The sequence below is a fragment of the Penicillium maclennaniae genome (genome assembly GCF_028827695.1).
Source record: "Penicillium maclennaniae strain IBT 15551 chromosome Unknown utg000001l:1.0-3280838.0:1.0-3283122.0, whole genome shotgun sequence".
Taxonomy (NCBI): Eukaryota; Fungi; Ascomycota; class Eurotiomycetes; order Eurotiales; family Aspergillaceae; genus Penicillium; species Penicillium maclennaniae.
Window position 1 is genome coordinate 296,570 of NW_026623213.1, and position 22,766 is coordinate 319,335.

The 22,766-nt window shown below is 50.6% G+C and overlaps 10 protein-coding genes across 10 annotated transcripts; 4 read left to right on the forward strand and 6 right to left on the reverse strand.

Moving 5' to 3' along the window:
• Positions 1-44: 44 nt before the first annotated feature.
• On the forward strand, positions 45-783 carry N7477_000103 (VanZ family protein; the record flags this gene model as incomplete). Its single annotated transcript, XM_056961766.1, has 2 exons — positions 45-69; positions 134-783. The coding sequence occupies 2 exons, from the start codon at positions 45-47 to the stop codon at positions 781-783; spliced, it is 675 nt and encodes a 224-aa protein (XP_056826769.1).
• A 923-nt stretch (positions 784-1,706) lies between these two features.
• ptpB (tyrosine protein phosphatase PTP1) lies at positions 1,707-3,727 on the reverse strand (the record flags this gene model as incomplete). The annotated part of the gene is made up of 3 exons (XM_056961767.1): positions 1,707-2,561; positions 2,617-2,882; positions 2,965-3,727. 3 exons carry the CDS (start codon positions 3,725-3,727, stop codon positions 1,707-1,709), a joined length of 1,884 nt encoding a protein of 627 aa, XP_056826770.1.
• Positions 3,728-5,127: 1,400 nt separating this feature from the next.
• On the forward strand, positions 5,128-6,825 carry N7477_000105 (uncharacterized protein; the record flags this gene model as incomplete). The annotated part of the gene is made up of 1 exon (XM_056961768.1): positions 5,128-6,825. The coding sequence occupies one exon, from the start codon at positions 5,128-5,130 to the stop codon at positions 6,823-6,825; it is 1,698 nt and encodes a 565-aa protein (XP_056826771.1).
• A 427-nt stretch (positions 6,826-7,252) lies between these two features.
• Positions 7,253-8,848, reverse strand: N7477_000106 (putative serine--tRNA ligase DIA4; the record flags this gene model as incomplete). The annotated part of the gene is made up of 1 exon (XM_056961769.1): positions 7,253-8,848. The coding sequence occupies one exon, from the start codon at positions 8,846-8,848 to the stop codon at positions 7,253-7,255; it is 1,596 nt and encodes a 531-aa protein (XP_056826772.1).
• Positions 8,849-9,095: 247 nt separating this feature from the next.
• N7477_000107 (cytochrome b561 domain-containing protein) lies at positions 9,096-10,021 on the reverse strand (the record flags this gene model as incomplete). Its single annotated transcript, XM_056961770.1, has 4 exons — positions 9,096-9,590; positions 9,654-9,716; positions 9,797-9,831; positions 9,889-10,021. 4 exons carry the CDS (start codon positions 10,019-10,021, stop codon positions 9,096-9,098), a joined length of 726 nt encoding a protein of 241 aa, XP_056826773.1.
• A 348-nt stretch (positions 10,022-10,369) lies between these two features.
• N7477_000108 (putative acyl-CoA:6-aminopenicillanic-acid-acyltransferase) lies at positions 10,370-11,527 on the reverse strand (the record flags this gene model as incomplete). Its single annotated transcript, XM_056961771.1, has 2 exons — positions 10,370-11,407; positions 11,474-11,527. 2 exons carry the CDS (start codon positions 11,525-11,527, stop codon positions 10,370-10,372), a joined length of 1,092 nt encoding a protein of 363 aa, XP_056826774.1.
• A 400-nt stretch (positions 11,528-11,927) lies between these two features.
• On the reverse strand, positions 11,928-13,444 carry N7477_000109 (glycoside hydrolase family 1 protein; the record flags this gene model as incomplete). The annotated part of the gene is made up of 2 exons (XM_056961772.1): positions 11,928-12,061; positions 12,112-13,444. The coding sequence occupies 2 exons, from the start codon at positions 13,442-13,444 to the stop codon at positions 11,928-11,930; spliced, it is 1,467 nt and encodes a 488-aa protein (XP_056826775.1).
• Positions 13,445-13,790: 346 nt separating this feature from the next.
• On the reverse strand, positions 13,791-16,040 carry N7477_000110 (glycoside hydrolase family 95 protein; the record flags this gene model as incomplete). Its single annotated transcript, XM_056961773.1, has 1 exon — positions 13,791-16,040. One exon carries the CDS (start codon positions 16,038-16,040, stop codon positions 13,791-13,793), a length of 2,250 nt encoding a protein of 749 aa, XP_056826776.1.
• An 801-nt stretch (positions 16,041-16,841) lies between these two features.
• N7477_000111 (putative MFS sugar transporter protein) lies at positions 16,842-18,519 on the forward strand (the record flags this gene model as incomplete). The annotated part of the gene is given in 3 exon segments (XM_056961774.1): positions 16,842-17,819; positions 17,879-18,235; positions 18,247-18,519. The coding sequence occupies 3 exon segments, from the start codon at positions 16,842-16,844 to the stop codon at positions 18,517-18,519; spliced, it is 1,608 nt and encodes a 535-aa protein (XP_056826777.1).
• Positions 18,520-20,757: 2,238 nt separating this feature from the next.
• Positions 20,758-21,084, forward strand: N7477_000112 (uncharacterized protein; the record flags this gene model as incomplete). The annotated part of the gene is made up of 1 exon (XM_056961775.1): positions 20,758-21,084. One exon carries the CDS (start codon positions 20,758-20,760, stop codon positions 21,082-21,084), a length of 327 nt encoding a protein of 108 aa, XP_056826778.1.
• Between the last annotated feature and the right edge of the window lie 1,682 nt (positions 21,085-22,766).

The following is a 22,766-nucleotide window of genomic DNA, read 5'->3' on the forward strand; positions in this document are numbered from 1 at the left end:
ACACCTTGGATGAAGCTTCGAGCCTTTGACTCGCTTGAATCACCATGCGCATCCGCTATCCCTTTGCAGGTACATCCCCGACCGTCATATTATGTTCTCGGAAAGTGCGCGCAAGCTTACCGAAGTACCTTAGGAGCTTTCGTCTTCCTCATCATTCTAGCTGGATATATCGGCCTACTTCCGCATACCACCTCATCAACGATACCTTCCAATCTCCAGCCGAATGACAAGTTCCTCCATCTGGTCACTTTTTTCCTCTTGTCTGTTGCTTTTTACTGGATCCTGGATACCACCCGTCGGCGCACTCTCCACCTGACTCTGATTGTTTGCACCCTCGGCCTCGGTATCGGATCTGAAATTATTCAAGGATTTTTGCCGAATGACCGTGCATTCGATCCATTCGATATTCTCGCCAATGTCGTCGGCAGTCTCGGTGCTGTCGGTCTATGCAGTTGGTATCACCGTCGCATGCTGGATCGTCGCCGCAAGAGCCGTTTCGGATTGATGGAGGATGGGGATGGTGACGTTGAGCTTGGTACCGGCCTTGGGGGCCATTCCACGCGCGAAGATGAGGGACTGAGTCCGCAGGAATCCGGCATTATGAATCTGGAACACGAAGTGGATAATTGGGACGAAAACGCAGTCGACAATTGGGATATCGAGGACGGCCCAGGACCTTCCGAGCCGGATGACTCTCCTCCGAGCTACCAGGAAGGCCACAAGGCGAGCGTTGGTAGTAGCGGTCCGGTAGCTGAAAGTGCCGCTGCGAAACGCGCGGACTGATGGCGCTTTGCTTAGAAGAAGGATTCAATGCGGCTCCACGCTCGAGTTGAGCGGTGGTCGCCACATTGAACCTACTAACTGTTTATGATTATGGACTGATGGGACTGATGCATCGATCGATCTCTCACGTTGGAATGATACCAGTCAAATTTTTCGATGTTTGTGTTTCGCAACGCTTGTGTTTCTGTTTCTTCTCTGTTTGATGGGCTTTGTGATGTTTTCTCTGAATTGAAGGAAGGGCAGAAATCGCGGTTTCACTGTTGTTTTATAGCGCAGTTCTTTCCATACGAGTGAGATTTCATCCCCATGAGGGATTGTACAGAAAAAAACACTCAATATTATGCTACTTTTCGATGACAACCGACATGATACATCGTCATATGTGCTTTTATGTGCTTTGTAACATTTTCGAAGATGGGTAGCCATGTTTAAGGTTTGTTGTCGCGGATGGGTCAATGGTCCAGTTCCATATCAAGATACATGTTGAAGTTGTTCTTGGTTAGATGATTCTTGCGACCTCGGCTCTTTTAAACAAGCCAGTATCATCATCATTGGGCATTCGCTAGTATACAGCAATTCTAAGGCAAGACCAGGCAACTCCAGTCAACGGGCATAGAACTACATAGAACGCAAGGGATCTCAAACGAGGGCAACCATGCAAAACTGGGGGTATTTCAAAATGGATAAGGAGGCTGCCGATGTGTTTCAGACGAGGACGAAAGAAGTATAGAACAAAGGCAGCCTGCTAAGGGATTGAAGGTAAAGAACAACAAAACGCAAACACCAGATGCCATGAGGGGATGTATATGAAGAAGGAAAGCATGTAACGGTCAAGGGGCTCGTGAACAAATCGTGATGGGAAAATTGGGGATACAGATGAATCGTGGCGGTAAACAAAGTGCGAAGAATCCAAGAGATGAGGTCTACTCGTTGTCGGAGACCTCGGGCGTTCCAGACCAGCTTTGCGTCGGAGTTGGAACTCGGTCTGGCGCAGCCTCCAATTCAGGCTTTGACGCAGGTTGATAGTTCGCTTCGTCTGTCAGCTTGACCATTTTTGCAGACCGCTCTTCGCCCTGCGCTCCAGGTGACTTGTCACTAGGCGCCGAATAGTTGCCCAGCTTCGCGTCAGCCTGTTCACGAAGGACTTCGTAGATGAACTGCATCTGCATTTCGTTGTACACCATCATCATACGCTGTTCACGCATCGAGTTGACGGTGTCGAACACGGGGTCGATCTCCGGATCGGCAACCTGCAGCAACTGGCCCGACTCGAGCTCGCGCAGGAGATGGTCGAGCGCAATAAAAGTTCCGGTCCGGCCAACACCCGCACTGCAGTGCACCACGCGTGGGTTGTCCGGGCTGCATTTAGAGGCAGACAGATTGATCAGCTCCAGCAGTGCCTGGCGATCGCTGCCTTCGGGTTTGGAGTAATCCGCCCAGCCCGCGAAAAGGAAATGCCATACGATCTTCGACTCTGAGCCAATGTTGAGCTCCAATTTACGAATCTCAGAGCGCGACTTGACATCAAACGTCGTTTCTAGCAGTGTGACTTTTCCTCCAACGGCGGCCACTTCTTGTTGACCATTTTCGTTGCTCCGGGAGTCATAATCCTCTTCCGATAGGATCATCGAAGCTTGCTCTGCGTCCAATGGGAAGTATTGCGCGCATTTCTCCCGTCCAGCTTCAAAAGTCTGGGTGAGCATGACGATGACGCCAACCTCCTTGCTTTCATGAAAAACCATATGCCAGAAGTGTGCGAGGTTGTCGTGTTTGGGGCCCTATAGAACGCTTAGCAAACGCTACATCAAGGAATCCAAGGGTTCTACCACCTACCTGTGTCGCAATGTACTTCCGTTCTTCCTGCGTGATCGTATCTCTCAGAGTAATGGGGGAGGCATTGATGAAGTCACATTGCCCTTCGGGCACCCGTAAATGGATCCGGCAGTTTGCCCATGCCTGTACGTTTATGTATCTGTTCCTCGCCTTGACTTGAGGATCACCCTCGAGCGCGAAAGGGTGAGAAGGGTCGTTAGAGAGCAAACCATCGGCCATGCGCGACCGCTGTATCCATTCGAGTTCTTCGAACTTGTCGTGGATCTCTGTAGAATACCAGAGCGGTCAGTACAACGAGTCCCACGTGCAGAAGCTTTTCTCCGATAGGCGCATGCACCCCTCACTCACCTGAGACAGATTGACAGAGGAACGGCGGGACGTTGTCCGTGTATCCAGCTTCTAACCGGGGATCTCCTTGCTCACCAACATCGAGGGCTGCATCGCCGTCGGGTAGCTCGCGCTTGGTCGCCGGGACGCTGGTATCGATTTTGATGGCCGGATGCGCCATCTTGGCGGCCGCGATCCGCTGGAATGCGCGAACCTTACCGATCACACCGCGCGCCTTCCTGGTGACGGCCTGACTCCTGGAACGTTTCTTCGCGCGCGGGGCAGACTCGGGAGATGGTGAACGATCCGGGTCGGTACTGGCTCCCTGCTCAAGATTGTCGATACCGTAAAGAGCGGCGGATGCGGAAGAAATCTGCAGCGTGGACAGATCGGGACAGCTATAGAAGCTGTCCCGGGAAGACGTGTTCAAGGCCAGATTTTTGAAAGAACGCGGGGTGGGCGTCGAGTGAAGAGCAGAAGCGTCGCAATAGCGAATCGTGTGACCTCGTATCAGGTGAAAACGGCAAACGAAGAATTGGGGGTCTAAGTGATACTCTTCTAAAATTCGCGGGGCGAAAAAAAAAAGAGAAGTTGCAATGAGAAAGAAAGTAGGACGGAGGAGGGGAAGGGAAAATCCCGAGGACTCCGCCACCTTAGAACGTGGACCCAAGTGTATAAGGTCTAGTATATCAGGATTTCCTGGGTTTCGTCCCCAGTCCGGAAACGGTGGTGATGGCCCTATTTTGGCATGTAATTGCGGCCTGCCGGGTTTGGCCATTCGCATTTGTCCTGCCCTGTAGGGCCTCTTTTCCCGCTATGTCAACACCCGATCCCTCCCCATTGCCTCAAGTCAGCCTGTGACTCTCTTTCCTGGACAGTCATCATCTTCTTCTTCCATAGGCGATCCTTGGATGTTGTCACGGTACTCAGTTTCCCACTGCGATCAAGAAATGACAACACCAAACATGTTTCAGCGCTGGGGAAAAGATGAACTACAAACGATGCCGGTTGGGCCAGGGCCGGAGCTGGTCGTCGCAGGCGCGTTTTGATCCTTATACAGTTCGCACGGGATGCTTCTCGATGACTGGCTGTCCATAAGCGGATTCGACACCACAACGGGACGTATCACGCTCAAATAGAGATCAAGACATGCAGCTCGTATATTCTAAATGGGTGTTCTAGAACAACTGCTCTCTGTACTCCTCGAATCCTGACAGTGAACCATAGTGACTCTCAAGGTTGAAAGGGTCTATTTGTCATAGATCAGCAATACTTTGCCGACATGTACTTACGAGCGGCTCAGTCAGGTCAAAAACAGAATCCAAGGTCCACCTTGATTCAAGTATTAGCAGATTGTGAATCATGTAGATAGTTCTTGATCTCTGGTCCTCGGAAGGATAACAATGCCAAATGCAAGCAAGTCATACTCCTTGCAGGGACAGGCTTGCGTCTCAAGTGTTGCTTCCCCTCTGGATCGTCAACTAACTCCATGATACTCGATCATTTAGAACCCAACATCTAGAGTCATGTGGGTTTTGCGATGCTTTGGCCTAAGGTGAGACCCACTCATGGCTGGGTATGGGTATTTATGAGAATCTGAAGGCAAAGTACATGTTTGTGGGCGAATTGGTAAGTGTCGTCAGTCACTATTTCTAGAGTACACTCACTCTCCACAAAACGCATCTGCCTCACCGAAGCTAGACAGTCTATTATGGACGAAGAAAAGGGGGAAATATAATCATAGAAACATGACACCAATCCCCAAAATAGAATGGAAAGGGTATTTTGCTTTACATACAAACATTGGTAATCGGCCGCAGCCAGCGTTGCCACTCGCGAACCGAGCTGGTTGCGTGAAACTGGGAAAGTGAAACTCAGAGAGTTCAGGAACCCGCCTCTGCTTTCCTCGGTATGATTCTCTCCACATTTTAGTCCTTGCTTTTCAAGGCTGAGAAGGGGGAAGGTTCGGAATCCACTTGTGTCCGGGACACTGTCTCGCATCTACTCTACCGATAACCCCCAGTGTTTGAAGCGCGATCCGCCGGATTACGCCGTCGCGCGTCCCTCCACCTTCTCATCAACACCCTTGTATCGTGAATTTCGGACCTTGGATGACGCGATCCTTGTGCGGGTGTTGATCACCCTTCACTTTTGCTAGAATTTCGCCGACTATGATCACGCGAAATGGTGTCTTCAGCTCAAGTTACCGATCGCGCTGGGCCGCTCCACAGCGCCCCGTCCGTCGTGTCGCGACAGTCGCACTCGGGCCGACGACATCGTTCGGGTCGCTCTCACCATGGCGGCTCTCTCAGTAGCTCGTCCAACGATTTCCCTGTCTTTACATACACCGGCGACACCGAGATCATCATTCGCGCCGGGTCGCAAGAGAAACGATACCTCCTTCACCGGTTGATTCTGGCGCAATGCTCGGGGTTCTTCGAAGCGAGCACAAATGAAGACTGGTCCCGTCAAGATCCCTCAGCAGTAGGCGCATCTAAGCCTGACGGGACTCTGTCTCGACTGAGCGAAGAAGATTCGTTGTCAAATGGGTCAACCCTGGCGCAGTCGGAGACCGGGGGATCGCAAACACGGCTGGGGGAGAAGAGACGGTGGAGATATGAGTTGGATTGGGAAACCCGCGCAGAGGATGAAGAGCCTATTTTGGTACAAAAGGTCGGTCTCTCGTCGCCAGGCAGTCGCTCCGATCTACGTGCACGTGAAGCTGAACATGACTCCTTACAGCAACCAACCTATGCCCCGATGTTCAATGGCGACCAAACCGTGTTTCCACCAACGATGACAAAACCCTCCAGCGCACAGGCAGGCTTCTTCAGGTCCATGGCGAACTTGTCAGGAATGCAGTCGGTTGTCCACCTTCCGTCGTCCGGGAGTGATAGTCAAGGTGTTGATCCGTTGGTTCGGGACTATGAAAACCTCTTTCGCATCTTCTACAACCATGCCCCGGCCCTCAACAGTGTTAATATCGCTTCTGCCTATACAGAGTGCAAGTCCCTGCTCGCTTTAGCAGACATGTACGATGCATTACCGGTGACAGGTCCGCGTGTAGACCACCACCTCTTGGGATTTGGATCACGCCTCTTCAAGCAAATCGCAAAGTATCCACCCAGCTACCTTAAACTTGGGTACCTAGCTCGCAGCCGTGTCATCTTCTCCGAGGCCTTGATTCACGTTGTAGGCCAGTGGCCCTCAGCTGTTCCCAACCTACGGAACGGATCATACGCGCCCCTTCCAAACGCTGTCCTCGATCTAATCGAGGACAAATACGAAGATCTCGAGGATCTGAAAGCCCGCGTAGAGTCCAAGCTCTTTCGCCTATCCCTAACTACCTCACGCGGCGAGCGTGTCGGTCCCGCCAACGCCTACCTAGACTGGCTTGCAGTCTCATTATTCCGCCAATGGCTGATTGAGAACACCACTCCGCCACCAGCCCCTATACTCAAGAATTCATCCAACAATCCCCCGCCAAACGCGACAGCATCGCAAACAACCTCATCAAGACCAACTACCTCACCCGATCCAGCAGCTCGGGTGTATAGACTCATTGGATCACCCTCTTCCCAAGCATACCTCCCTCATGACGAACTGAAACGATTCCTCAAACTCCACCCCACCCCTTCCTCCGACTCCCCCTATAGCCGCGAGACTCTCAAACGCTTCGAACGCAAGATGGACGAAATCAAGCGTCTAGCCCGCGAGATCGTCAAGCCGCTCATGCGGAACTTCCTCGAGCTCGAAACGAAGAGTAGTGCCGAACGAGCCGCTAGCACGGTCACCGTTCTTGAAAGTCCAAGCCCAGGGTTGCCGTATTTGACTTGTACACGCGTTGAAGAGGCTGACCTTCCCTGGGACTTATCTGGCTAGTTGGACTGGAACTAGCTTTGATTGGCGCTTGATTTCACTTCAGACAGCTGGCTCTGTCGAAGTTAATCGGCTGTATCCCTATTTCCCTGCCGTCTTTTCTGCGATGATGTGATGTGCTCTTTATTGATGCCTAATTACCATCCACCCCAATCTATGTTAATGTGTCTATGAGTTCATGAACAGTCTTTTCAATTTCAATATCCTATCCGGGTCATCATTATAGCTCGCAAAACTTGCCCCCAAAGGTTCCAGGGTAGGAAGAACGTCTACCGCGCTAGGAATGAAATAGCAATAGAGATACAACGAAATCGACGTATTCGAGAACTATTTCCAGTTGTTAGGAAACCTATCTATACACCTCGCCCAAACAAATTATTCCACAAATAATATACATGGTTCTCAAAAGCAGAGATATCTTTGCCAGCGTCTAGGCCTGCTTGCCAATCGTCTCGATTCCATCCATCCAGGGCCTCAAAACTTTCGGCACGACTACAACGCCATGCTCAGCATCCCATCCGTTCTCAAGGATGGCAGCTAGAACGCGCGGAACGGCCATCGCAGTGCCGTTTACTGTGTGCGGGAATCGGGAGTCTTTAGTCGCACCGCCACGCACGCGAGTCGCGAGGCGTCGGCTTTGGTAGTCCGTACAGATAGACGCAGAAGTGACCTCACCCCAAGCCGATTCCAATTTGTGAGCTTCGGGATCTATGGTAGAAGAGGACTGGTCGGTGGGACGGAAGCGCGAGGGGAAGAGAGCCTCGATGTCACGCTTGCGGGTTGCGCTGGCGCCGAGATCACCGGTTGGCATTTCAAGCACGCGGCAGGGAAGATGAAGCGATGTCAGGATCTCCGCTTGCATATCTAGTAGCTCGGCAAAGAGGTCATCTGATGTTTTTGCGGCCGAGTCAACATTATCCGCCCAGCCGAATAGTTCGACCTTTGTAAACTCGTGAACGCGGTATAGACCCTTTGTATCGACGCCGCGTGAGCCAGCCTCGGCGCGGTAACAGCGACTAGCACCGACAAGCTTGAGGGGAAGGTCTTTGGCGTCGATGTCACGGCCAGCGTACATCGCCGCGAGGGGGATTTCAGCAGTTCCCGTCAGCGAGCGGGGCGGCTTGGTATTGCGATCGCGCTCGTTTTGTTCAATCGACCAGATCTGCTGCTCGTTGTGCTGGTCGCGGGGTTGGAAGCCGCACGCCTCGGCGATGTAGGAGTAGACGATTGAGGGCGGGGCGACGGTCTTCCAGCCGCGGCGCCGGGCTACGCTCAGTGCATATTGCACCAGTGCCTGTTCGAGCATGGCACCCTCGTTGATGAGGAAGTACCAGCCCCATCCGGTTGTTGTAGCGGAACTGGTGAAGTCGAGGAGGCCCAGCTCGCTGCCAATTGTGACGTGCGACCGCGCGCGAAGGTCGGCTGGGGACTGGGTGGTCCAGGTCGGAGGAGATTGCGGGTCGAAATTGAGGTAATTGATCAAACGCGGGACATCTCCGACGGGGGTTTCGGTGGATGTGAGGTTCGGCAGGGAAAGAGCGAGCCGGTGAAGGTCCGCGTCGCAGGTCGCCTTGCGCGAGGCCATAGCAGCAGACTCATCTTTTAGATGCTGTGCCTCGGATTTGAGCCCTGCGAGTTCCCCTGCCCTTTTATTGCCTCCTTCCTTGGCTGCATCCTGCCGAGCAGCAATAGACAGCTTCGCGATTGTTTTCTCCAGCTGCTTGATTCGGGAGCGCGGGGTCTTCAGGTCGTGATCGAGCTGCTTTGCCTCATCGTAAAGGGCCTGTATCCTTGATGGATATTCGGCGTGTCCTGCATAGTTTCGGTCGACGCAGTTTTGCGCGTAGAGATCGGCATTCTGGCGGATATGCTTGATGTCTGGCGTGGGCTTGGGAGCTGTCGCGGGCCGTAAGATCTGAGAGGTTCGCGGGGTCACAGAGAACTTGCGACGGAATGGCAATTGCGTTAAGCCATATCGAGGTGATAATCTGCAATGGAAGCAGACGTAGGGGGAGGGAGTAGCCATGGGCAGAGCGTTGAAAAGAGAAGCGCTGAAGGCCGCTCAGGATGTGGATCGTCCGATGAGTGGGTCCGATGCTTCTACGGTTTTGAAGGGTCTACTTCCTCCTAGTTTGGAGTTCTTTTAGATCGAGAGTCAGAGGAAGTATACTCCTAATTTATTGTCGCACTTGTCACATAGCTACTACCCTTCCTCATTTCCGCTTCGTAGCTTGCAGGAATGATAGATTTTTTTCATTCGGATGCCTCAGACCTCACAGTCCCAGCTTATACGGTTTGACCCTGGCGCCGATTCCCGATAGAGTGACGAGAAGAGCGATAACAACTAGCCATGTTGGAATGCCGATGGCTGCTAAGTTGTAGTCGGTCCGTGTCGCCGCCACGACAGTCGCACTCTCCAGCAATAGCAGAACATATCCGGCCCAGCGGTGGTACTTGTAGATTTGTTTACCGGTTTCCACGCTGCCCAGGATAGTGGCAGGCAAGAAGAACTGAACCACGCCGACGAGGGCCTGCAGCGCAATGAAGATGACTGTGAGGAGGCCGAGAATGCCGTGCGGGGAAGCAAAGTGCGGATGGTCGCCTTTGTTGACCTCGATAACGATGAAAGCAGCGAGGAAGCAGGTGATGCTGACAAGCTGAAGGCTATAATGAATGCGTGTGCCGAGTAGCTTTTGCTGAGGGGTTGCCGTTGGTTGCAGGACTAGTGCAGCTTGGATTTGGAGCAGCAGCCCCGAAGACGCGAGCAGCTGAACAAAGGAAGCGTCGGGTTAGACAGTAATTCGACCCTGATTCAAATAGTAATCACATACCGGATGAGCCGTGAAAAGAGCCAAGGGCTGTGTCAAGACGTTGGACCACACGAGAACGGCCAGCTTTTCAATTGTCAGTTATCTGATGATCTGATGAAATGCTGTGCGACTCCCTCAAGTCCCACAGGCTATTTGGAACTTACAATCCACACTCCAGCTTGAGCTACACTCGCGGTTCCTATATCCAAGTCAATGATGAGTTACAGCGGAGAGCAGCCCGGGGTATTCAACTCACCTGAAATGAGGTTGCGACCGACGCTTTCTCCCTGACTCTGCGTGGCATCTCCAGGACGGCCCAACAGAGGTGCGCTCTCCTGCGAGACAATGGTAGCCGGATCAGCCTGTGGGATTCCTGTGGCAGATGCCATTTTGTTTTTAATGCTGATGCTGATATGTGAAGAGGGGAGAGTGGCGACCCTGGATTCTTTGAAACCAGGAAATCGACCCCGGCCATTACCAAGATTCATGCGGCATGATCCCGCAATAGGATCGAAGCTATGCTTCTCGATTTGCGTGATCGTCTGCTACAATGACGATTTCATGCACTTTTTTTCATGCAGGAGATCGGTGGTGGGACTGGTTTACAGCTAGCCACGCCAGTCAACTTCCACCGATTGCCAATCGTGAAACCCCACGCTACTCGACCTAGAGGGCGAGATAACTCGACCTCATAGAAAGCCTGATTGCAATTTCTCCGAAAATTATACATTGATCAACTACCACGGCATTTTCAAAATGGGCCCGTCTTCTCCAGATCCCACGCGACCGAAGACCACTTCGGCACTAACATTCTTCGCGTCCAGATTCATCACGATGTTAAACAAGGAGCTGCTTCGGTTCGAAATATCGCGCGATGGATCTTCTTCGCAGCAAATTGACTGTGGAGCATTAAACGTATCCGAGAAGACACGTTCTCTCAGCAAAGTGGGCGTGATTGCATCCCCCTCGATACCATTTGCGATCAATTCCTGTGTCAATACACCCAGCCGCTTGAGGCGAATCGGGGATCCAGACAGCCACGGCGGCTCATCTACATATCGGTTCTCAATAAAGTGGTTGGTATGACCGATAATGCCCGATGCATCTTCAGGGATGTACTTGTTTCCGACCGGCGATAACTCAAGTCCCAAAGCCGTGGTACTATCAGCGATCAAGATATGCTGAGCCGAGGCAACTCCGCCGATCAATTCGAGAGTCTTCACAGCAGCTTCTGCCGAGTCACTCTCAAGACATAGCCGAAGAGCGACGTGGATCGGGATCTTGCTACTAATCATCGGTTTGGCACGGATGGCGTTCAGACAGGTTCCAACGCCGGCAGTGTTGAATCCGATCTTACCCACAATGCCTGCCTCGGTTACCATGTAAATCGTAGGCTTTCCAGGCTGCTCAATGGAGACCATGGCCAAGTTCTTGCTCACTCTTTTGGTCCAGTCCCAATTCTGAGACAAGACTCGTGAGTTGTTGTTCTTTTTCCAACTCAAAGTTGTACATCCGTCCGAGAACTTGCCCAAGGCGATCTCGCTGCGGCAGTTCAGAGCCAGGATGTCGAGTATGTCGAGCTCTGCTCCTTCGGCGATTCCCTCCATTTCGGTGTAGAGATGCGGCACTAGTTTCATAAGATGAGGTTGAAACTCCCGAGAAACCTCGCGCACCTCGGGCCATGATAGCTTCGAGGTGTATTGAAACAGGGCGTCGTAGACGCTGATTTGGCTACGGATTTGATCTCGCAAGGCTCTTCCATGGCTATATCCGATCTTCGATGTTTCGGATTAGTAAAGAAATTATCGAGAGGAGCCAGGTTTAACAAAGAGGGGAAGTACCTCGCGGGGACTGCCCGTCAATATGAGCTTCATTGGCTCCTCGTTTTGTGCCATTTTGGGTAGCAGTGATGGTAGTGAATTTGAACTGTAACACCAGCCAAGAGAAGAGGATCTATGAAGTTCTCACTCTTTCGTATTTACGCTGCAACGCTGATTCAACAATGAAGCTGAGTCGCTTTCTTCCTTCAGTTGGAGTCGAGCGGGGGTGAGCCGATAAGGTAGCAGATTCGCAATGACCTGCCTCAATTGGCCAAGTCGGCAGATATCCAGGATCTCCTCAATAAGAGAAAAAAAAAAGAAACCAATGTTGTGAAGGCAACTGACTGGAAGAATTGCTAATACGTATTGCTAATCAAAGCTCTCTTGGGTGACTTTTACTCCAAACCCCAACAGCCAGGCCGAGGCATCTTGCTCAAGGGATTATGGTTGGAGTATTAGTTAGCCATTCATGAATCTATTCTCGTTTTATCAAGTGCTTGAACAGCTTATCTAGATAATAAGCAGATTGCTTTGGATAGCGAGTCTTTTCTTTAGACTCAAAGTCGATGAAAGTGCATCCAAATCGGTCTGAATACCCAGCCGCCCATTCTATATAATTGTCAGTCAGGCTCAGATGGGCGATTTTGTCGTCTACTTACCCCAATTGTCGGTAAAAGTCCACGCAAAGTACGATCGAATATCCACGCCATCCTCTTTGACAGCCCGAGCCAGCGCATTACCCACATAACCCTCAAAGAAGCGAATCCGAAACTTGTCATCAAGGACCTCTGGTGTTGGAGCTACTTCTCCTTTTGCTGTGGTACCATTCTCCGTCACATAGATCGGCGTTTGGTATCGATCATAGATCCAATTCAACAACTTCCTAAATCCCCAAGGTGAAGAACGAAGCCACTCCGTATCACTTTCCTCTCCACGCGGCACACCCCTCTTATTCTCATCATGGATCTCCACATTTCCCTTATGATCATTAATATCCGGCGGCGTCGTCGTATGCTTCACGAAAAATGTCGTATAGCTGTTCATCCCATAAAACTCCGAACTGCCCAGCACGAGCTTCGACTCTTCCTCCGTAAATGTCGGCAATCGATCACCAAGCTGCGCCCGCATTGATGCAGGATAATCCCCCGTCCTATAGACGGGGTCTGCAAACCACGATATCTCAAACTCGCGCGCCCGCTCAGCTGCCTCCTGGTCGCGCGGGTCATCCTCATCCCACGGCTCAGACCAGTTCCCGTGCAGCGTGATTCCAATCGTACCCTTTTGATGAGGTTTAAACTCCTCCCGATACATCCGAGACACATGGCCATGGGAAACTAATTCCGTGTGCGCGACGATAAAGGGTTCCGTCGAGGAATCGCCTTCGGCATTGCGTTCTCTGAATGATGATCGAGCGGGTGCGTGGACACCAGCTGCATAGCCAGCGAGTGTGTATACGCCAGGCTCGTTATATGTTATCCAGTGCTTGACTCGATCGCCGAAACGCTCGAAGCAAACTCGGGCATATCGTACAAAATCAGCTGTATAGGCATCCTGATTCAGCATTCCTCCGTAGCGATCTTCCAGGGCCTGAGGAGTGTCCCAGTGGAAGAGGGTGACGAAGGGTGTGATGCCGTGCTTCAGAAGCTCATCGATCAAATCCGAGTAATATTTGATGCCCTGTTCGTTGACAGGGTCGTCGTGACCTCCGAGTGGGATGATGCGAGACCAGGCCAGGGAGAATCGGTAAGCGTTCACACCGTAAGATTTCATCAGCGCAACATCTTCGCGGTAAAAGTCGTAGGCCCGTACAGCGTCATCTGCGGTACTTCCGTCGGAGACTTTCCCTGGAGTGTGGCCGAAGGTGTCCCAGATGGAGACTCCTTTGCCATCTTTATCCCACACGCCTTCAATCTGCGCCGCGGCAGTTGCATATCCATGGAAGAAATCAGGACGGAGAGCGCCTTTTAGGTCTTGAACTGATTCCAAGTCCATAATGGAAAACTTGATCACTCGATCTGGGAGGCCGGGATGTAATGCTTTGATCGTTCTAGAGCTTGATGCTTGAGAGCATCAACAAGATTTAGAAATTGTTTGCAAGCTTCCGGCTAAGATGGTATATTTGTCTCGGGATAATGAACATTCATCCAGCGCCCGGCAAATACGGGGTTTTGCTCCGTGACTGTTTAGGGAAACCCCAACGAACACAAAGTGCGGAGAAGTAGAGGTCCGCCCTACCTTGAGAACTCATCGGTCTAGCACTCAATACCAGGAAATGTTGGAAAGGAAATCAAGTGTAATTCATGTGTTGTTCTTCTACCGCTGAAGAAGATTCAGAGCACTATGCATTGATGAAATGATATTCGCGAGAGGCATCAGATCCCTTGATGTTCACCCTGCGCCCATTCTTCCCAGGAAAACAAATAATGGTCTCACTTCCTTGCGAAATGACCATTACCTGGCCAACGATACGGCCACTTTCCCAACTAAAATGTAATTCGAATCCACCGCGTGCCTTTACCCCGCGGATGGATCCAGTCCAACTGTTCGGACATGCAGGAAGAAGCCGGATCAAGCCTGGCTCATGCGATTGCACGAGCATCTCGACGATGCCCGCTGCCCCACCAAAGTTGCCGTCAATTTGGAATGGCGGATGACTATCCAGCATATTGGGAAGAGTAGAGTGAGACAAAAGCAAATTCAAGTGTTTGCTGCATTCTTCAGCTTCAAGTAAACGAGCATGCAAATTGACAAGCCACGCTCGGCTCCAGCCTGTATGTCCACCGCCATGTTCGGCTCGTCTGCGCAGCACGACGCCGCATGCCTCTGCCAGCTCAGGTGTTTTCGATGGCGTGATTGCGTTGCCTGGGTACAAGGCCCACAGATGCGAAGTATGGCGATGTCCTGGCTCAAACTCATCATAGTCCATAGCCCACTCTTGTAGATATCCCGAAGTGCTGATTTTCATCGGTGGGAGGCGGGTGCGAATAGTCCTGATTGCAGATACGAGAGGATCTTCCACGCCCAGCTCATTGACACATGACTCAAAGGCAGCCAGAACAGCACTGACAATCTGTATATCGATTGTGGATCCTTCGCACAAGACACCTTTCTGTCCGTTGTCGTAGAACGTGTTTTCTGGGGAAACAGATGGACTCGTAATGAGGTATTCTCCAGTCTGATCCTCAACCAGGAAATCGACGAGAAACTCCACACATCCTCGTAGAACAGGGAACATCCGTCGAAGAAAGTCATGACTCCCGGTAAACTGAAATCGCTCCCAAATGTGATAGCATAGCCAAGCACCGCCGAGCGGCCAGATAGTTGCCGGCATCCATCGATCGACGGGGGCAGTGTCGGCCCAGATATCGGTACAGGAATGGGCAGCCCAGCCACGACATCCATACATGACTCGAGCTGTGGTTTTCCCTGATTCAGCCATTCTCTCTAATAGATCGAAGAGCGGGAGCTCGCATTCAGCTAAATTGCAGATGTTTGCGGGCCAGTAATTCATTTGTAGATTGACGTTGATGGTGAACTTTGAGCCCCATGCTGGGTGAAATGATGGATTCCAAATGCCTTGTAAGTTTGCAGGAAGGGCTTTATCTCCTATACGACTGCAGGATATTAGAAGATACCGACTGTAGTTGTGGTAGAGGGCGATCAAGCCAGGATCTCGCGACGTCTGGATACGCTTGTCGGTTGGGATATCAGGATGACTAGGGGTCATTCGGAGTTCCATTCGGGCGAAGAGGGACTGATAGTCCACAATATGTCTTCTATGCAGCTCTGAAAAAGAGCGACGGAGATAATCTAGAGCCTTTTTGATGTCTTGTGAAGTACGCTGGTCAACGTCTGAGTGACGGAATGTAGTTTGTGCAGCGATCAGAATCACGGTGTCCTTGGAGTTAACGACCAAATTGTTCCCAATTGATGTGACATCCCCTGTGTTATCCAAGCAGTGAGCGGCCACTATGCAGCATGCACGATTGCTATCCCGGCCTCCTGGGGTAACATGCATCCTGATATAGTCACCATTGGCGCAGACATCGTCCAGATACTCATTGGTTTCAAAGTCAAGCTCGCTCATCCGAGTCAATCTGAGAACAAATCTAGATTCGACTCCAGATGTAATACGAATAGCAATGACTTTATCAGGGTGACTGGCGAAGATCGTCCTCTTCCAATGATGTCCCTGGTAGTTGTACTCAACGCATGCTGTGGCATCCTCGATATTCAACGACCGTCGATACTCAGTGACATGATCTGGCTTATGGCCAAAATCCATAAACAGAGTACCGAGGGGCTCATATTGTCGTTGGCTGATCGGATTGGCGAAGAAGGCAAGTGTGGCCAGCTTCTCGGCCTCTGCATGATCTCTAGCACGAATGGCCTGTCGTAACTGGGGAAGATATTTGAGCGCATCTCTGGGATTGCGGTCCTGGGCATCTCCATACCAGATCGAGTCTTCATTTAGCGCCAGCATCTCCGTGTCCGTGCGGCCATAGACCATAGCGCCGAGACGCCCATTGCCGACTGGTAAGGCTTCATTCCAGTCCCGCGCAGACTGTTCATACCATAGCTCTTCCATTATGGTATCTTCTTGTTCCACCAATCTGCTCAAGTCGATGGATCCTGCTGAAATAAAAGAGAGGAAAGTCAAGATGATGAGACCTGGTTTTTTGGCTAGCCTGTGATCTCGACCTTGAGCGACGATGAATTGAACACCGGTTGAGACGAAATGTCCCGGTTTCCCTCCAAGTCAGCTTAGCTTTGAGCCAACGACACGGACTAGCGTGATCGGCATGGCGGTTAGCTTTGGTCTAATGCAACGGGGTCTTCCCCGCAATCGTACCCCAATGGTGGAGAATCTCCAGCCATCGCCACGGCGCACCTCACGAATCGTAAGAACCAGTCGGAACGGTTTATCAAGATAACCTGGCATCGCCTGCAGTAGAAACCTCCAGCCTACTATGTCGAGCCGCCTACTATGTCGAGCCGCCTACTATGTCGATCGTCAGCGTGACCCGACTTAATCTGACAATCCGGTGATCTGCGGCCAATAAAAGGTGGTTCTTCCAGCAAGGTTAGGCCGTGGCAGGCGAGATGACCCAGCCATTTAGTCCACATACTGCCCTTTTCGCCTCGGACACTTGGCATCTCCGTGGCAGAATGGAATGTGGCCATAATAAGTGTACTTCTTCAATTGGTTGTCCGATCCAGCCTCGTGAAGCTATCCATGTCGACCGAAACAGAAATACCAAGGGTCAACCCCCTTGATTTCCTGGTTCTTGCAAAAGGAAGGCTTCGAAAACTCTGCGGAGCTCGACTTTGGCAATTCCTAGCCATCTTGCAACATTGATTGGCGCTAATCGGGATACTTCTACGAACCATGGCGAAATCAGAAAATACGGATGTGTTGGAGGCCGAGATGATCAAGGGCGGCGGAGAATATATCGAAGAAATTGCTCTTGCCCGCTTGACTGAGGAAGATCTATGGAAGCTATCTCAGGAGTCGCTGACCGTCTGGTCATGGACTGGCATTCGTCTAGGCCTCATCATGTTCGTCCATGGCTGCAACCAAGCCGGCTTTGGTATCGACTGGGGCGTGATCAGTGGTATCAGCGCTTTGAAACCTTGGCATGACTACTTTGGCTTCGGCACTTCAGGGGGTACATACGGTCTGATTAATGCTCTGATGAGCATCGGTACTGTCTGCGGTGCTCCGTTCATGGCCTTTGCGGATGTGATAGGTCGTCGTGGTATTAACTTCGTCGGAAATGCCATTGTCATATTTGCCGCCATTCTGCAGGGCTGTGCCATCAATTTGCCGATGTTCATGGCTGGTCGCTTCTTTATGGGCTTTGGCACTGCTCTCATGTCCAGTTCTCAGTACATTGGAGAGATTGCACCGCTTCATCTCCGTGGTCGCATGGTTGGCTTCTTCGGCGCCTGCTTTCAGATTGGTAGTTTGGTCATGCTGGGAGCTATGATCGGGCTCTCCAACCTGCCTGAAAACAACTGCTGGCGGATTCCTTTGATTCTCGAGGCTGCCTTCCCTGCCATTGTCTGTACCACAATCTACCTCTTGACTCCAGAGTCCCCCAGATTCTACATTATGAAGGGGATGCGCGAAAAGGCCAAGGAAGTCGTGGCAAAATATCACACCACCTCTACAGATATCAACCAGCCAATTGTCGAGATCCTGGTGGCTCAAATGGAAGAATCTCTTGAAAGCGATCGAGAGGGAGTCCGATCTTTCTGGGACTACCGAGTCTTCTTCACCAAAACGGCTCGGTATCGACTGCTTGTTCTGGTGCTTTATTCAATCTTCCAGCAATGGAATGGAGGAAGTATCATCACATACTATGTAAGCTCACCCCCGCGACTGCACTTGCTATCATTTGTTCATACATCTTTTTCCTCCAGATGGCAGCAGCATTGGAAACCATTGGTATTGACGGTACTCAACAACAACTCGGCATCACGATCGGAACAACGGCAGTCTACTTTGTTTTCACGGCACTCGGCTCTCTTCTTGTTGATAAATTCCGCAGACGAACCCTGATCTTTGCAGGCCTCATCAGCATGATCATTTTCCAGACAGCTACTACCATCACATCATGGAAATATAGTCTCCACGCTAGTCACGCTACCGCAGCACTCACTCTTCTCTGGATCTTCCTGTACCAGACCTTCTCTGCCACGCTGATTGCAACCATGCACAATCTCTACCCAGTCGAGGTACTGTCACTCCCCTTCGTGCGAAGGGAATGGGGCTTTACAGTCTGATCCAGGGTGGCGCAGGTGCCGTTCAGACGTATGGTATTGGGGTCGGCATCGGCAAGGTCGGATACAAGATCTGGGTGGTATACATCGCATACAACACCGTCCAGCTCATCTTATCCTATTTCATCTTTCCCGAAACCAGTGGCCTGAGTTTGGAGGAGATAGATAGTGTGTTTGAAACCCCTGGCGTTGCACCTGTCAAGATGTCCCTGGATATTCAGAAAGCTAAGAAGGAACGAGCAGCAGCAAGACGGGACGAGGAGTCTAGGTTCCTGCATTGATCTAGTGGTACTGAATCCCCTTTGTCCCTGAAAATCCATTCCGATGAATCAGGCACTCGTTGGAAATTTTTCCAAAGGCAACCCTTAACTTAGCTGTAGGCATCTGACTCAATACGCTGCACCTATCCGGCTCCTTGGAGATCCGAGCGTATCTCGAAGAGGATTGTCCTCTTCAAAGATAAATGGGCACAAGTCTCTTGCCTTCTCCAGAAGCTTCAATAGGAAACGACATTGAGTGTTCCCGTCTTAGCGTATGCCACACCAGCAAAAACCCAATGTCCACGCGGCAAGGATGAAACGAAGTCGGATCCGATTGCAAATGTGCGTACCCGTTCGGAGGGATGCTTGTTCTGTTGCACCGTTTCCGTCTTCCATCGCTTGGACCTTGAAGAGAGACAGAAGCGTAGATTACAACTAAAGCCTAGATTCTTGAAGGAATTCTGTACAAGTGTCATCTGCTGGGCTCGTCAGGGCGGCAAGAATGCCAAATCCAGTGATGTGACGTGCCCTTCAGTTCGGCCGTGTCCATGTGTATTGGGAACTCTGATCCTTTTTTTTTCTCCGAGAATCGTTGCCACCAGTCTGATTGCCAATCCAATCTCAGAAGTGCCCTCTATTGCGGAATACAGCGTTGCACAGACAGATCAGGTACCGAGTTAAGAGACTCCACAAACTCCCCCTTTCAGGTAGATGCACTGAAGCTCCTATATTTCATACCGTCGCTCAATTAGCGTTGTATTTGGTCCATGAATATAGGCAAATTATGACAATTAATTGGACAAGAGCTATGAGTGGAGGGAGTTGCCGGTATACGACCCGAGGCAACGATGTCTTATATGTCCTGCTCTTCCAGTACTGCCTAGTGATGTTTGCTAGATACACTACTTGAATACCCCAATGACTATTTCTACTACAAATCTTTATTTTGATAGGCAATGAACGATGAGCGCTTCGAGTCCTTCAACATAGTCACATTTTTCTGTCTCCTTGTCGCACACAGCGTGATCCTGTTTGTATGATGTCGATACTATCATCAGTCGGAATATTAAGCCTTTGAGACGATACTTACCCTGGCTACTCCTTTTCACAGAGATGCCAAGTTCCTCGACCCAGCCGATCAGAACATGGACATGATATCTGTCTCAAACAGCATGGAAAAGCACGGTGAGACGACGGGTAAACTGAAATGACTGGCAGGCCACATCAACTCTAATTTCGTGTCATCTCCCTCTACCTCGCCTATCAAGATCGAGAGCCAGCTGTAGCTTCCACGTATGCAAATCTCTATTTCCCGCGTGGCAGCGGTGAAAAGGTACAATCCCGGTGTCAGTGTTCAATTGGTGATGGCGGATTTGTCGAATCTTCTACTATGATCCGAGCCGATTCCCGCACAGGTGTTCTTCGAAACCTCTACAGACCCAGAGATGTAGATAGGACCAACGTGCGGGCAGGCCATACGGACTGAGACGGGACTGCATTTCCCATGCTTCCAGCAGATTCTTCCATGCACGGTTGCGCGGGTGAAAGAGGAAGCATCGTGTCACCGTCGGACTGCCAATGAGCCACCGAGATAGTGTCGCTATACGGTCCATTGGCTCGGCCTTCACGAGACAAATGACCAATTTTTTTTTTTCTTTCTTTTTTTCCCTAAAAAAAAAAAGAGTTGAACGGGACGTCACTTTCTTTCAGTGTGAATGAGCGCGGAGGGGGTAAAATGGGGAGATTGATCAGGCTTCTTCCTGTGTCCTTTAAACTCCTTCTGCTTTGGGATGACCAGATCTTGTCCGATACTCTCCGCAACACTGACAGGTTTGTGGTCTCCTAGGAATCCCCTTAGTATTACCCTGGACGTGGACTGTCGGGTATTGAAAGGTTAGCTCTCTTCATCAAGTCAAGGGCAGCGGACAGCGGAGTATGTTAGGAAATATAATTAGGTACTGACGCCCAGAAGTTCTGCCCATCGTCGGTCTTTGATTTCTGGCATTCGCTACTCAGGTGTTTTTCGCCACGGTCTCGATTGTTTGCCCCAAAGGGACATTGCGTGATTCATTTGTTGTTTCTGTTTTCGTCGCCGCCAAAGGTCTTTTTATCTTTTTATACCTACGCATGCTCCAGACTGAGGACATATCACCGTACCGTCCTTATGAACAATTCTCTTCCCACCTCAGCCTACCTCTTCAACCAGCCTACTTCCCACAGCGTTCAGAGTCACCGACGGACACACACCATCTTTCCGCTATGCCACTCAAGAATGCCCAAGATAGCTCTGCGATGCCCGAGGCACAAGGGTTGAGGTATAACGAATCCAAAATGGCCCTCTTCCATGCACGGCTGGCCTACGATTCCACGGTCGACGAACGAAAGGCGTCCCAAGATCCCAATCTCGTGTCAATCTCCGAGGCTCAAGCCAAGATCCTTAAGCGCTGGGACTTGCTACAGCAGGCTGAGGAGGAGCTAGCCGCACAGGGGAAGAGTTTATCCCCGACCGATAAACGACAATTGATGCAATATGCATGGAGATTCAAGCACCTGGAACAGACAGCGACCAAGACAACTGGAGGATAGAGTGGAAAAGGGTTTTTTTTTTCTTTGGATATTTCATTGCGCGTTAGTTCAGGCCAAGGGAAGCTCCGAGGAGCACATCCAAGGTTTGCTCGAGGGAGCATCTCTGGGATTGCATCTACTGTCTTGCTCATGGGTTGACGCTTGCTGGTTCTCGTTTGCTTTTTCCATGTTGTTCTCCTTGTCTATAATTCCATCCTTCTTTCCTAGCTTTCTGTTCTCGGGCATTTCAGAGCTGGATAGGATATCAAATAGAGAAAGTCGACCCGAAAGTCATTTGCAGATGTATGTTTGCATGTTGCATGACCGTAGAGAGTCCATGTTTCCTTAAAAACACTCGAGATGTGATCCCGTAGACCGTCGCACAAGCAGCCTAGCAATCTGGTCGACATTGCAACAGTAACTTGCGTGAGACTGTTTCTCAAGTGCTCAAGGACGGGCCCAGGCCCCGACTAGAGATTGCCTAACCAAGCCTCAGCTTCGCGTGGAGGCCCGATCATCTGAAAGTCCGGGGGGCAAGGTTTTCATCGCATGACTTTGTGCCATCCAGAACGTCCGAAGAATGGAGTATATCACAAATTACCACTTGAGTGTCCGGAAGTGGCTCTGCATCCTGCATTCCGGCCGAACTCCGGTGTCGTGCTGCTCGCATTGAGGTGCGGTCGAACATTCACCCTGACTTGTAGGCTAGTTCCCTCTTGATTCTGGGAGCTTCACAATTGCTCAGTATAGGTCACCCAGGGAATGAGTGTAGTTCCAGAAGTCGACATCGGGATACAGTGTGGTCTGGCCTTTCCGGGTTCCATTTTCGATGAGGGCGCTCCGGCTCCGACTCACTAAGTAGATGCCAGTACAAGTGATCACACCAATGTAATGAAGTGATTGCTTACTAAAGTACAATGATCGCTCACTCCATGCTATCAAATAATGCATCGCTGTTATTCCAAAGATGGAAGTGAATCCAGTCATCAATACTGGGGGAACGTTTTTAGTGTCTGATGGAAATTTCAAAAAAACTTACAAAAGCTCGAGCTTCCCTATATCAGGTAGACATGAAGACGCTTTTTCCATTACAGGATTATAATTCGTGGACAAGTTCCAAACCATTACCAATTCCCTCTTTGGAAACCTAAGATTGTCCTGCCTCTTCTTTATACTGGTCTCGTGGTCATGATTTACATGGGAAGTTTCCCCCTGTAAACCAAAAAGTTCTTTGGCTAGCTGCGACGAGAAAGCCAAAGGAGATGCCATCTTCAAAAGGACGAAAACGGGTCTATCTGCAGGGCTCACTGTGAAGAAGACTCGATTCGAGAAGTAGATAGGAAATCACCTGAGACAAGCAGATATATCGAGACAGCCTCAATCTCGAGCTGAAGTATGTTTCGAACCCGAGGAGAGACCTCTTCAATGATTCAATTGTTGACCATCTCCTAGCTTTCTAGAGGACTCGTGAATGGATACTAGCAGTATAAGACTGTTGTAGCTTATTTGCCTCTGTATTATCACACAGTCAAGGTACGTATATGGAGAGGTTCTTCAGTGAAGTCAAAGTTCTACGAAATCAGACGTGCGAAAACATCCCGAAAAGAACTCGTACGAATAGAAGATCGCATTTGTAAATATAAGCAAGCCGCTTTATCCGGAAAATGTTCCATTCATAGAGCCGAGGAATGGCATAACAGAAA